General features: G+C 38.9%; 1 protein-coding gene across 9 annotated transcripts in view; it reads left to right on the top strand.

Annotated features, from left to right (window-relative positions):
• The window catches only part of HDAC4 (histone deacetylase 4), a 303,006-nt gene that overhangs the window by 90,308 nt on the left and 197,298 nt on the right, over positions 1-15,400 (top strand). For all 9 annotated transcript variants that reach the window (XM_072977471.2, XM_072977437.2, XM_078378962.1 and 6 more), the window contains one exon: positions 4,768-4,918. In XM_072977471.2, the coding sequence (XP_072833572.1) occupies positions 4,768-4,918 (151 nt within the window). The remainder of the gene's footprint in view (positions 1-4,767; positions 4,919-15,400) is intronic.

The following is a 15,400-nucleotide window of genomic DNA, read 5'->3' as shown; positions in this document are numbered from 1 at the left end:
AGCTGTCTAGATCTATGTTAATGCAAGCTGGATTACCAAATTCTCTGTGGGCTGAAGCAGTAGTTACAGCAGTTTATTTGCATAATAGAGTTCCTAGTAGAGTAATGGGTAAAACACCTTTTGAATTATGGTTTGGAAAGAGACTTGGTTGAAAACATATTTACATGTCCCCAAAAGAAGGAGGGAAAGGGTACAGAATTTTGAACCCTGAGACTTTTGAAATTAAATATTGTAATATGTATGTAGATGAAAGAAATATAAAGCAACAGATAGATGAATCTATAGTGGCAACTGATCTACAGAATACAGAGACCATTTCACAAAAATTGGTTGATTGGTTACCTGCAGAGACCACCGGTCAACCGGCAGGTCCATCTTCTGAAGATGTTATCAGAACAGAAGGGGAAGCAGAAACTGGACCAAGGGAAACAGAAACAACAACCTCTGTAAGACAATCAGACAGAATTAATGAAAGCAAACCTCCAGAAAGATATGGATTCTGTGAAAACCTGCACACAATAAAGGAACTAGCAAACTAGAAAGTGATCAGCAAATTACCTATTTCAGAGAGAGAAAAATGGATAGAAGCCATGCAAGAAGAATATCAATCTGTATAAGAGAAATTTTCATATCTTTGTGAAATGTTAAATATGCTTGATGTAAATACCATCTGAATTGATCATAAGTTATTGATTATTCATGTTAGATTTTGAGAAGGGGTGTTGGGATATGGCAAGATCCAACATTCTAGGCATTATGGGTTAATGTGCTTAAAGATCTCACCTGTCCCTATATTCAGTGAGGCTCTATAACGCTTTGCCTCTTACTCTCTCTCAAACCCACACTTCACTGGTGCTGACTAAGTTTGTGGGCATTGCTTGAGCTGCTGCCGCCCTGTTTATTTTTACTGTTTGGTATATTTTGTCATGTAGCTTTAGTAGTTTTATTGTTTTCTCAGCATTCACTTTTTCCTAAGAGAATTAGGTAAAAATTTCTACTTAACTATTGTCTCAGTGTCTCAATTATTTCCCCTCAAAAATAAGGATGAATTAAGAGGTATTTTTGCAGAAGAAAATTTAATTTGGTTAAATTTGATACAACTGGAACAATGGTTGAAAGAAGGAGAAAAAAAATAAAGGATAGGCAACTGACAAATTTGAAGATATAAAGAATATGGAGAATGAGATGAATGGAAAAAGGAGGAAGGGAGAATTGGTAATATTTTTAGAATATTGGATGAAGAGTGAGATCACTTAGCAGGGTTTAATACTGGAGGCAGATTTAGGAAAAATAAAGAGGAATTGAAAATGTATTTAATAGAAGGGTTTTTAAAGACATGTCAGAATAAAAGAAAATAGTTATAAAACAATATAGAGATGGTATTTAACACTGATAGAATTAAATAAAATAGATTCTAAATATTCCAAGATGTGCTCGAGATGCAATAAAGAATTGGGTACATATCTGCACTTATGATGGGACTGTAAAGTAGTACAAAGGGTTTGAAGGGATGTTTTTAAAGAAATTAGAGAAATATTTGAAGTCAACATCGAAGCATCATGAAGAATAGCATTATTATTGTTAATAGATAATCATGATGTAAAGAATTAAAAAAGAGAGATGGTTATAAATATGATAATATCTGCTTGATTATAGCAAAAAAATGGAAGAACTGGGTTGGTATAATGAAATCTCTACCGTAATGTAAAGCAGTGAGTATACAGCTTGTAACAGTGTAAATGTGCTGTCCCCTCAAAATAATGCAACACACAGCCATTGTCAAAACCTCTGGCAACAAAAGTGAGGACACCTCTTAAGTGACAATGTCCAAATTGGGCCCAAGAAACCATTTTCCCTCCCTGGTGTCATGAGACTTGTTGGTGTCACAAGTCTCAGGTGTGAAGGGGGAGCAGGTTTTATCACTCTCTCTCTATCAGACTGGTCACTGGAAGTTCCACATGACACCTCATAGTAATGAACTATCTGAGGACTTGAAAAAACTAATTATGGCTCTACATCAAGATGGCCTAGGCTAGTGGTCCCCAACCTTTTTGGAATTATGGACTAGTGGGGGGGGCAGGGTCCATTCGGGGTGTGTGGGGGGCACCCTCCACACTCGTGGGTGGGCATGGCATGTTCATGGATGGATATGGTGCACTTGCAGGTGGATGTGGCACACATGCATGGGTGGGCGTGGCATGCTCGCGGGAGAATGGGATGCATATGCATGTATGTGCAGGAGCGTGCCACGCCCATTTGCAAATTTATTTATTTATTTATTTATTTATTTATTTATTTATTTTATTTAATTTAATTTATATGCCGCCTACTCTACCCAAAGGTGTCTGGGCGGCTTACAACAATTAAAATTCAACACAATAAAATATAAAATGATTAAAATACGATTAAAATACAAATTAAAATTTAAATTGCCATCATCAGGACCCACAGTTAATGTTATTTCAATTAAAAGCCTTCTGGAACAGGAAGGTTTTGACCTGGCGCCGAAATATCATCAGTGTTGGCGCCAGGCGAATTTCAGTTGAGAGGGCGTTCCATAGTCTGGGGGCAGCTGCCGAGAAGGCTCTTTGTCTACAAGCCCTCCCACTTAGCTCCTTGAGGGATGGCTCTTTCAAAAGGGCCCCCTGTCTAGATCTTAATAGCCGGGTAGGCTCGTATGGAAGGAGGCGGTCCTTCAAGTATCCAGGGCCCAAGCCGTTTAGGGCTTTATATGTCAAAACAAGCACTTTGAATTGGGCCCGGACAGCAACTGGTAACCAGTGTAAATTGTACAGAATCAGCTTGATGTGCTCTCTGGCGGCCCCACCACTCACCAGCCGCGCAGCTCGATTCTGGACAAGTTGCAGTCGCCGGACCGTCTTCAAAGGCAGCCCCACGTAGAGCGCATTGCAATAATCAATACGAGACGTTACCAGTGCGTGTGTAACTGTCATGAGACTCCGCTCGTCCAGGTAGGGCCGTAGCTGGTATAATTTCCGCAGCTGAAGGAAGGCGCCCCTGGCCACCGAGTCCACCTGAGCTTCCAAAGTTAGACTGGGGTCCAGGAGCACCCCCAGGCTGCGGACCCTGTCCCTTAGGGGGAGTGTAACCCCATTCAGGACAGGGAAATGGCCCTCCAACCTGTCCGGCGAAGCACCCACTAACAGCACTTCCGTCTTGTCTGGATTGAGTTTCAATTTATTAACCCTCATCCAGTCCATTATCAGGTCCAGACACGAGTTCAGCACAGAAACCGCCTCACCTGGATTGGTGGAAAACGAGAGGTAGAGCTGAGTGTCGTCAGCATATTGCTGACTCCTCAGCCCAAACCTCCTGATGACCTCTCCCAGTGGTTTCATGTAGATGTTGAACAGCATGGGGGACAGTATTGAGCCCTGAGGAACCCCATGACATAAATGCCATGGGGGCAGAGCAACTGTCCCCCAGCACCACCCTCTGGATACGGTCAGCTAGGAAGGAGCGGAACCACCATAAAGCGGTGCCCCCAACTCCTAACCCAGCCAGCCTATCCAGAAGGACACCATGGTCGATGGTGTCGAAAGCCGCTGAGAGATCCAGGAGTATCAACAGGGCCACACTCCCCCTGTCTCTCTCCCGGCAAAGGTCATCATACAGGGCGACCAAGGCAGTCTCTGTACCAAAACCCGGCCTGAAACCCGATTGAAATGGATCCAGAAAATCCATTTCATCCTGCAGTGCCTGGAGTTGCCCGGCCACAACCCGCTCCAACACCTTGCCCAAATAAGGGAGGTTCGCCACTGGTCGGTAGTTAACCACCAGCCTTGGGTCCAGGTTAGGCTTTTTAAGGAGTGGTCGAATCACCGCCTCTTTCAAGGCGGTAGGGACCACTCCCTCTCTCCCTTGCCCACCTGCAAATGTGCGGGAGCACACCACACCCTCTGTACATGTGGGGGGGGACACCTGTCTCCGCGGCCCGGTCCTGCGAAGCCCATGGACCAGGGGTTGGAGACCCTTGGTCTAGGCTATAAGAAGATTGCCAGCACCCTCAAAAGTTCTGGAAAATAATGGTGGCCACACAAAATATTGACACTTTGTGCCCAGTTTGGACATTGTCACTTAGGGGTGTACTCACTTTTATTGCCAGCAGTTTAGACATTAATGGCTGTGTGTTGCATTATTTTGAGGACATAGCACATTTACGCTGTTACACAAGCTATATACTCACTGCTTTACATTGTAGCCAAGTGTCATTTCTTCAATGTTGTGACATGAAAAGGTGTACTAAAATATTTATGAAATGTGAGGGGGTGTACTCACTTCTGTGATATACTTTATATATGATAGTCATATAGTCTCATTCTTATGTCTGAGGATATAGACTTCATTCATGAAAGCTCACACTGAAATACCGCAGATACTTTTTAAGATACCACAACATTTTTGTCTCTTGGTTTTTGTTTTTGATTTGGTTTGTTGTCAATGTACTTTTTCAGTCTGTTTGCTTTGGAGTGTGAGAAAAAAATGTTCACTGTGTACTTTGGGTGGCATCTAGTACCTGATTACGGAAGGTGCATCTCTGTTCTATGCTCCTTTCCTGTAGTAAGAACTTTAAATTTTCTGTCCAGAATTGAAGTTCAGTTTTGATTTATTCATGGATTTTCCATAATTCATAAACAACTTGACAACCTCAGTACAATATTCTGCATAGAAAATTACCATATTAAGGTAAACAGAATTAAGTGGTTATGGGCATTTACGTTTTCATTCTTTTTCCTTGCTCAACAGCAACAGCAGGAGATTCTTGCGATGAAACATCAGCAGGAACTATTGGAACACCAGAGAAAGTTAGAACAACATCGACAGGAGCAAGAATTAGAGAAACAGCATAGAGAACAGAAACTACAGCAGCTTAAAAACAAAGAGAAAGGAAAAGAAAGTGAGTATGAGAATATAGATGTCACTGATGTGTATAGGGTATTATAACCCTATACACTAACTATAAGTCCCAGTATATCCCATCTCTCCCAGACTGGTGCCAAAGTTTTGTACTAGTTTTGTGCCATTTTGCTCCACAGGCCCTGTGTTTTGTATTCCTGCACAGCAGTGCATGCACAAACCATACATGTGAGTGGGACATACTTAACACTAGAATCCCATATCCCTCTATTTTCTTTTGCCAAAGGTAAAGGTAAAGGTTCCCCTTGACATTTTAGTCCAGTCGTGTTCGACTCTAGGGGGCAGTGCTCATCCTGTTTTCAAGCATGGAGCCAGCTCTTATCCGAAGACAGTTTCCATTGTCACGTGGCCAGGGTGACTAGGGAACGCCATTTTACCTTCCCACCGAGGTGGTACTCGCATTTGCATGCTTTCGAACTGCTAGGTTGGTGAGGAGCTAGGACAAAATGACAGGAGTTCACTCCGTCGCGTGGATTTGATCTTAAAACTGCTGGTCTTCTGACCCTGCAGCAGAGACTTCTGTGGTTTAGCCCGTAGCGCCACCACGTCCCTTCTTTGCCAAAGTGTTGTTCTATTTTTTTACTGTTTTATTCTGTAAATCTGAGTGTTGTACCCTAGATAATTAGAAGATACAGTAAATTAATTTCCATGTGGAATTTTTTTCTGTATACTATATTCCAGCAGGTGTCAAATCCTCTTCTTGCCCACATGTGAGAATGATTTCTTGTTCTTCAGGTCATATTCTTCCCAGGTGCCATTTTTTCTTTTGGCAGTGTGCAACGCTTAGTGGTGCTTAGTGTAATAAATCTCACTGGAATAGACCTGTTGAATCCATGAGGATTTAGTGTGTGTCAACATCTCCACAAGTTTCAGTGATTTGAATGGGCATGCTCTAACTGCAAGTTACTGTACTATAGTAACTCCCGGTTAAAATAGGCCCATTTGAATCAATGGAACTTACAGAGGACTTGATTCACTGCATTATCATTGATTCAATTGGCCTACGCTGGTGTGATTGACTGTGCTAACAGGGTTTGGCCATAATGTCCATTACTATTCTCTCTCCAATAGTTAGCTAAGAATTTAATTTGATGCACTTTTGCAGTCTGACTGATTCAGATAGCAGACACTGGCCACACATAGTCACCCATCCACATTCGTACCCTGAGTAGTTCAGCTCAACAACCATGTTGGTACGTTCCTGCTGCTACAAAACTGTGTAGCAAAACTTCTATTTTTCTGGTTTATTTCATCCTGTTGTGGGATTGTGCCCTTTGAACCTGTGTACACTGTGTTGTGGAGGTATACAAAACATGATGCAAAACTGGTATAAAACTTTGGTTTGGAGGAGAAAGGATTTTTTTGGTATTTGTTATTAATACAGATTCATAAGGAGAGCCATTATATTATTATAAAATACAGTTCTAGTAGGAAGGGCTGCAATCGATGAGTGCCTTCAAGAACAGTGCATGATAATTTTGTGTTGACTCCTAATGTGATTTAAAATGTAATATTTAAAGTTTTAGTTGATGCTGCATTTGAAATATTTTTTAAATTATGGTTGCAGTCCTGTTTTTTCTAAAGATAGATGGTTTGTTAATTTAACATATCACATTTATGTGAAGATATCTGCAAAACTGGATGGTGACTTTTTATACTATACATCACTGTTATTATTTGAGCATTTTTTCTCTCCCTGATTGTGCATATGCATTAATAAGCAACAACTAACACAATGGGAATGTTGAGGTTTGTACACATTTCCTTATACTATTCTCTCCCCTGCTTTCTATTTGGTCTAAATTTTGAGCTTGAGTTGTTCATTTTACAAGCTTATGAGCAGAGCGTCATTGGTGAAGATAATTTTGTGACATCACTGCATAATGTTTGTATTCCCATGCACATCTGCCAAGGATGCTTATACAGAGCCCATCAAACCCTTTAGAAATCTCTTTTTGATACCTCCATTGATGGGCAGTATTATTAAGACTGGGCTGTTTGTGTTGTTAGTATTTTAATGGGGCATATAACTGCAGTATATAGTTTTTTTAATTGCAATGCTCTATATTTTTTTTAACTTGAACTGTATTCAGCAACATCTCTGATATTGGTGATTTGGAAAACATTCTTGAAATGTAAAGGACAAGTATATCACTTTCTCTCCCCCCACCACCCCAATTTTCTTTATATTTCAGCTGATGCTCCATTGTAAATGGGACTAAATTATGTAAAATCTGAATACTTTGAATTAACTAGATGTTGCATCTGAATTGGAGACAGTGTTTATGTACTGTACGGGCTAACCAGGCTGCTTTCAGTGAGTGATTTCAGCAGTATGTAATATATGACAGTACCAGCCATGTGGTTGCCTCTAATAGACCGTACTTTGGTGATTGGTGCTGCTGCTTCTGTGGTTGTTGTTAACAGATTAGATTTCTTGGATTTTTTGGGTAATATTTCAGATACAGTTATTGTGGAAGGCAGGTTTGAATGGAGGCTTCCATGTCTGTCCAAAGGGGGATGCCTTTAAAAAGGGGGGAAAGTACTAAAATACACAAAATAGAACAAAAAGTCTGGTGTGGAAAAATAATAATAGATGTTGTTAGCTTTTAGGTCAGCCCTTCTTCACAAGCTGAAATGTTTGGAAAACTGAACCACCAAACTTGCCGGATTTCACTGTGCTCTCCTTATGAAAATGTGCTCAAACTGTTATGAGAGTATCTTTCCAGTGGCATAGCAGAAAATATGTCAGAAATTCTGATAAAATTATTTTTATTAATGGGAATGAGCAGTGATAAGACTTAGGCCTAGGTGTTCCTTGGATTATTTCCTTGGTCCTCAAGAGGAAATTAGAACCCTCTGTTTCTGGTTTGTGGCAAACCATAATTTCCTGTTTCAACTAAAAGTACAGTAGCAGGCAATAGTAAGTTGTTGGATTGATTAATCTAGGCAACTATACAAGACAAAATCACAATTTTAACACAACAGTTTTCTACATCTGTATGCAGAAGCAAATACGTATTATTGAGTTCAGTGAGACTTTCAGATAAGTAGGTATCAAATTCTTGCTAAAACAGTGAATTTGAAGTTAATATCACATTTGGAATCTCAACGATCCTAATGAAAGAATTAGAGCAAATAGATATTTTGCCTAACACATTTGCAGACCATAATCCCATTTCATTATAATTGGGTAGGAAATAAAGATAATTTATTTGGAGGCTCAATACTTCACATTTAAAAAATGAGGAGTTTATCAAGCAAATAAAAGGAGACATGGACTTCTTCAAACAGAACATGAAGGTTGAAACACAGATGACAATGTTTTGGAAGGCAAATAAGGCATTTTTTAGAGGAGCAGCCATAAGATTTGCATCAAAAAAAAAAAAAAGAAAGAAAAAAGAAAGACAGAAAAAAATACAGTATAAGATTTTGGAAAATAGATTAGCCTCAGATGAAATACAGCTGAAACAAAATCCATCAAACAAAGAACTGAAAGAGAAAATGAAATTAGTACAACACCAGATAAATATATTGCTCACTGAGGAGACTGCAAAGAAGTTGAAATTTGGAAAACAATTTTTTGAAAATGCAAACAAACCATGGAGATGGTTAGCATATAAATTAAGGAAAGAGGAAGATAAAACAACAATAGAAACACTGAAAGATGAAATAGAGACTGAGAAATTTAAGCAAGAAGAAATAAAAAATATTGCACAGGACTTCTACCAAAATTTATACAGCAAAAAGGAAGTAGACAAAGAATCTCAGAAAGAATATGTACCGAAATACAATAAAATGAAACTGACTAAAGATCAAATACAGTCTTTAAATGAGCCTTTAACATGTGTGGGAATTATAGAAACCCTCAAAAAGAAAAAAAAAAGGAAATCACCAGGCCCAGATGGTCTTCCAGCTGAACATTACAAAAAACTGGAAGATGTATTGCTTAAACCATACAAGAAAGGTTTGGAATTTGTTGAAGAAAAGGGAGAATTGCCGCCAACGTAATCCAAAGCGACAACACAGAGGGTAAATAAATAAAAAATTATAGACCAATCTCATTACTAAAAGTGGATTACAAAATATATGCAACCATGTTGGCAACTAGATTGAAAAGAATCTTAATACAGACAATACACCAAGACCAATCAGGCTTCCTTCCAAAAAGGTAGATGAAAAATAACATAGGGATAATCTTAAATACTTTGGAATATTATGAAGCTCACCCAGAAAAGCAAATGGCTATGATATTCCTGGATGAAGAGAAAGCTTTTGATAATCTGAACTGGAATTTTATGCTACAGCAATTGGAGGTTTTACAAGTTGGAGAAAGATTTTTGAAATTAATTAAAGTAATCTATGCCCAGCAAAAGGCTAAAGTTAGAATTAAGGGAGAGCTGATGAAAGAAATACAAATACAGAAAGGTACAAGAGAGGGGTGCCCACACTCTCCACTACTATTCATTCTTACTCTGGAAATATTAACTGAGCAAATTAGAGATAAAATGGAAATAAAAGGATTGAAAGTAAGAGGACATACTTTTAAGCTCCAAGCTTTTGCAGATGACCTAGTTATTATATTGGAGGATCCAGTGGATTCAATTGAAGACCTGATGGAGATGGTGACGAATTTTAGTGATATGGCAGGAATAAGAATAAACCAAAAGATACTTGTTAAGAATATGAGAGATCAAGAGTGGCAGAAATTAATAGAAAGGACTGACTTTCACGAAGAGAAGAGAATCATACTTAGGGATTCAAATCACAAAGAAAACTAGTATATTATTTAAAGATAATTAAATGACGATAATAAAAAATAAAAATTTTATTTCAGACAATTCCCGTAATATTAAAACAGTAATTTTTCCAAGAACTTAATAAGATAATCATGAGATTTGTGTGACAAGGTAAAAAAACCAAGAATTAAAATCAAAGCAATGCAAGATGCCAAACAAAGAGCAGGTTTTGGTCTCCCAGATTGGACATTGTATTATAGAGCCTGTGTATTAGTCTGGATAAAGGAATGGATAACTTTAGATAATGATAGACTACTCAAGTTGGAAGGACGTGATCTACAGTTAGGTTGGCATGCTTTTATATGATACAAAAAAGATAAAGAGCAGAAAAGTTTCAATTCACATATGATAAGAAGAGCCTTGCTAGGGACTTGGAAAAAGACTATACAGCTGATTTACCAAAAAACACCAGCCTGGATATCACCTGTAGAGGCCTTTACACAACCTGATCTCATGGCAGAAGCAAAACTTTTAAGATATCAAGATCTATTAAAAAGGATTGTGAGTTAAGGTCCAAAGAAGAGTTAGAAAGACAAAACATCTATAGAATGATGGTCTAGAGTACAGATGGAATCAAAGTACAGAAAAGATAAAATAGGGCTTCAACACAGAACGAACGTTATTTAATTAACTTTTGCTGGGTTCAAATGATAAAGTAATTAAGAAAATGTATGATTATTTGCTTGAAACTAAAATTCAAGATGAGATGGTAAAAGAATATGATTACGTGGGCACAAAATATAGGACATAATATTGATATTGATCAATGGTTGCAAATATGGAAAAATAACATAAAGCTCCCAAAATTGGTAAATTTTAAGAAGAACATATATAAGACGTTTTATAGGTGGTATATGAATTGTCAAAGATTTATACAGAGGTGTAAAATGTTTGTTGGAAGTGTGAAGCTTTTACAATATGTGGTTGTTGTTTAGTTGTTTAGTCGTATCTGACTCTTTGTGAGCCCATGGACCAGAGCATGCCAGGCCCTCCTGTCTTCCACTGCCTCCTGGAGTTGGGTCAAATTCATGTTGGTAGCTTCGATGACAATGTGCAACCATCTCATCCTCTGTTGTCCCTTTCTCCTCCTGTCTTCACACTTTCCTAACATCAGCGTCTTTTCCACGGAGTCTTCTCTTCTCATGAGATGGCCAAAGTATTAGAGCCTCAGCTTTAGGATTTATTTATTTATTTATTTGATTTATATCCCGCCCATCTGGTATATTTATACCACTCTGTCCTTCCAGTGAGCAGTCAGGGTTGATTTCCTTTAGAATGGATAGGTTTGTTCTCCTTGCAGTCCAGGGGACTCTCAAGAGTCTCCACCATCACCACAATTCAAAAGCATCAATTCTTTGGCGATCAGCTTTCTTTATGGTCCAGCTCTCATTTCCATACACCACTATAGGAAAAACCATAGCTTTGACTATTCGGACTTTTGTTGGCAAGGTGATGTCTCTGCTTTTTAAGATGCTGTCAAGGTTTGTCATCGCTTTCCTCCCAAGAAGCAGGTGTCTTTTAATTTCATGGCTGCTGTCCCCATCTGCAGTGATCATGGAGCCCAAGAAAGTAAAATCTGTCACTGCCTCCATATCTTCCCCTTCTATTTCCCTGGGCTTGTTCAAGGCTAAACATTCTGATGCTTTCCTGAGAGCATTAAACAACATCTGTATATTTCCTAGGTACAGTGGTGCCTCGCAAGTTGATGTTAATTCATTCCACGAAAATCGCTGTTCTTGCGAAAACATCGTCTTGCGAAACAAAAAAGCCCATTGAAATGCATTGAAACCAGTTCAATGTGTTCCAATGGGCTGAAAATCCACTGTCCAGCGAAGATCCTCCATAGGGGTGGCCATTTTTGCTGCCTGGTAAAGCAGGGAATCCATCCTGAAAACACAGCAGGGAGCCATTTTGCACAGTGGGCAGCCATTTTAGAACGGTCAATCAGGTGTTTCAGAAACATCCTTTAGCGAAAAATCGATTCCCGAAGCAGGGAATTGATTATCGTTAAGCGAATTTTCCCCATAGGAGCATCGTTTTGCAATCGCAAAAGTGATTGCAAAAACTTCATCGTCAAGCAGTTTCGTCATTTAATGAGGCAATCATTAAGCGAGGCACCACTGTAGTTGCATCAGTGACTATACTCATCTCCAAAGCTCTTACTTTCCATAGAATTAGAAAAGCTACCAATAGATTGACATGGCAGATGGGGCAGACTTGGACACTTCCACCATTTCCTTTGGAGTGTCGTTTATGGTCTTAGCCCTTACTAGAGGAGCCTATGCTTGGTTTGAGGAATTATTACTTTTGGCACTGAAAATTGTTGGACTCAGCAAAAATTTGCATAAAAGCATCAGAGAAGTGAAGAACTTTTTTTTGAGTTTGATGAGGAATTTAATTCTGCATTTTTAAAACATTTTATTATTTTTTAAAACATACATACCTACAAAAAAACCCACAAATACAGTGGTGCCTCGCTAGACAATATTTGGTCCCTGTTTTGCAAACTGATTTTCGCTAGATGACAATTTTGACAGCTCCCTCCGCACTCGCAAACAGGCGTTTTCGGGACCTAAGCTTTGCCAGACAGCGATTTAAACAGCTGATTGGTGGTTCGCAAAGCAGCTTTCCTATGGCCGATCTTCGCTAGACAACGACGATTCTTCCCCATTGGAGCTCATTAACTAGGTTTCAATGCATTCCAATGGGGAAATGCTTTTCGCTAGACGATGATCTCGCTAAACTGCAATTTCAGTGGAACGGATTATCGTCTAGCGAGGCACCACTGTACCTATAAAACAATAACACCTAAAACTAACAAAACATATAGGTGGGGAGGTATTTCCCATGCCAACTTATCTGTTATGTAAATTCTGACTACAGAAATAATATATCCGTGTGCATCTACACATGTTATATTCCACATCCCTATTTTGTGTACAGTGGTGCCTCGCATAGCGACGTTAATTCGTTCCGCAAAAATTGGTGCAGAACGAAAACGTCGCTATGCAATATTAAAAAGCCCATAGAAACGCATTGAAACCCCTTCAATGCGTTCCTATGGGCTGAAAACTCACCTTTAAGCGAAGATCCTCCATAGCACCGTCATTTTCGGTGCCTCTAAAGTGAAGAAACCGTACCTAAACACAGCGGGCGGCCATTTTGTTTACCCGGCAGCCATTTTGAAACCGCCGATCAGCCGTTAAAAAATCATCGCTTTGCGATGATCAGTGCCCGAAGCAGGGAACCGATCATCACAAAGCGAAATTCCCCCATAGGGAACATCGCAAAGCGATCGCAAAAAGTTCGTCGCAAAGCGATTTCATCATAAAAAGAAGCGATCACTATGCGAGGCACCACTGTATCTAATTACGTATCTAACATCCTAAGTCTATAATAAATTTTGTAAATTCTCTAATCTGCATTTCCATCCATCTAAATCTCATCATAAACATTCCTCATTTCCTCTTTAAAATTACTTATCCACCATAATATCCACACAGGCCCATTCATTCCTCGATGATCTCCATTCTTATAAACAGAAAACTATATGTCTAATCTTGTCAGCATAATTATTCTTGTAGTTCACACATATTTGATATTTCCATATACATGCCTCAGAAATAAAACATCCGATAGTATTATTCATCTTCATTTGTGAAGTTCATAAGTCACATACACTTGTCTAACCTTAATTTTCATGTCTGGCCAAATTTGCTTATAGTATATTAGTCTGTTGCTTTATATGTCAGTTATATATATCTTAAACCAATTGATTTCTATTATTTATTCAGCAAGTAAATTCCTCCTTTCTGGTTTTTATTTATCAACTCCAATATCATCAAACCGGGATTGGCCTCTCTAACCTTGTCAACATTGCCACTATTATAATCACACATATTTAATGTCTCAATATACGTGCCTCACAAACAAAGTATCTACTATTATTATTCAACATCATTTCTAAAATTCATGGGTTGCATGTGCTTGTCTAATGTTAAATTCCATCTCTATTTATTCATTTTCCCCCCAGTTTTAAAATACCATCTATAATATTTCTTCGAGACATTTTCTGTACAGTTGACTAATTTCATCCCCATGTGGTCTGTGGTTTGATTTTGGAGCAACATAGTGTGTGATCTCTGATCGTAAATTTCTGCCCTCAGCTTTGCCTGTTTCTCCCCCTTTACATTCTTTCTTTTCGGAACAGTCTTCCTCCCTTCCCCGCCCCCCCCCCTTTTGTCTTTTTCAGGCATCTTTTGAAGAAAAGGAGTCGTCTTCTTCTCTCTCTCTCTCTCTGACGACGGTAGCTGTTGAATAAATTCCATGCTTTGTCTGTGTTTCTTTGAGGCCATCTCTCTCTCTGACATTAAAGGCTGTTCATTAAATATCTGGTCAAGTTGTTTGTCCTTGTTTTCAGTCTTTTTGTGCAGAGCAGAAAAAGTCATCTTCAAGTCTGTTCTGATCTCCTCTAGTTCCGCCTCGAAATGATTGTTTATGTTAAATTGACATTGTTGAAGAAGTCCCTTGATATAATCCATTGAGGATTGCAATGTTGATTCTCCCCCTCTTTCCATGGCTGTGGCAGTCAGCAGGTTAATTACTCAGATTTCCCACTTGATTTATTAGCTAGTCCGTACTTAAAGTCTCCGAGCAGCTAACTCACCATCATGGCGACTTCACGAGACAGATTGCGTGTAGTAAGAGAACTCTTCCAAAAAACAGACTGCCATCTGAGATTTGGTGGTTCCAAAGCCTCCACTTGCCAGCAAGTCCCACTCTCCTGTGGGAACTTGCCCCCCTTCTCCTGGGGGGGGGTCCTCTGACTCGGAGTAAACCCAGGGGAATCAGAGCCCTGGAATTTCCCCTGTTCTCGCTGCTTGTTGCTCCGCCTCCAGAAGTGAAGAACTTTCTTGACATGGGTCATAGTTGATATTTTTTTAGCTGGGATGGGAAGGGACAACATGCGGACCACATATAATCCTTGAACTTTTTTGTGGCCATCACTGCACTACCATTGTGGCAGACTTGACTGCCACGATTCAGTTTCACCATATTGGAAATCCATTCTGAGGATTAAAACAGGTAAATATTCAATTTCATTTTCAATTTAAAATAATTTTTAAATGCCTCTATTGTAAGTGTTAATGTCAGTTTTTATGGAATTTTCATCTCATCATTATCTTTCTGCACAACTAAGTGCCCTGATGGCCTCACCATCACTGAATTGGCTGCCACAACAGTCCATGTGCTGAAAATTGGCAGCTTCCTTCTACTTGACAGTTTCTTTAGGAACAGAAGAGAGAGAAAAGATTCTTGGTTGTACAGAATGAATGAATGAACAAATGAATGAATGAATAACTTTATTGTGGTATAAAATCATAGGAATGCAATCAACACAGTTACAGGATAATATCTTGGTAACATAAATGAATATCTACAGAGAATTCAGAATTCAAAGTTTAAAATTTAATTTAGAATTTGAACCTTCTAATTAACCCATCTTCTTAGTATGAAATTTAATCAAATATAAGCAAAATTTAGCTATTTGTTTAGTAATAAAAGAGTTCTCATCATTTAAATGTCTTTCCAAATCCTTCTCATCTGCATCTGCTGTTAATCTATCTAAACATGGCAGGATAAATCTCTCCTTGTGTGGGTGA

The sequence above is a fragment of the Pogona vitticeps genome, chromosome 1 (genome assembly GCF_051106095.1).
Source record: "Pogona vitticeps strain Pit_001003342236 chromosome 1, PviZW2.1, whole genome shotgun sequence".
NCBI classification, from domain to species: domain Eukaryota; kingdom Metazoa; phylum Chordata; class Lepidosauria; order Squamata; family Agamidae; genus Pogona; species Pogona vitticeps.
The sequence above is the reverse complement of the archived record's forward strand: the minus strand, read 5'-3'. Positions and strand labels throughout refer to the sequence as shown.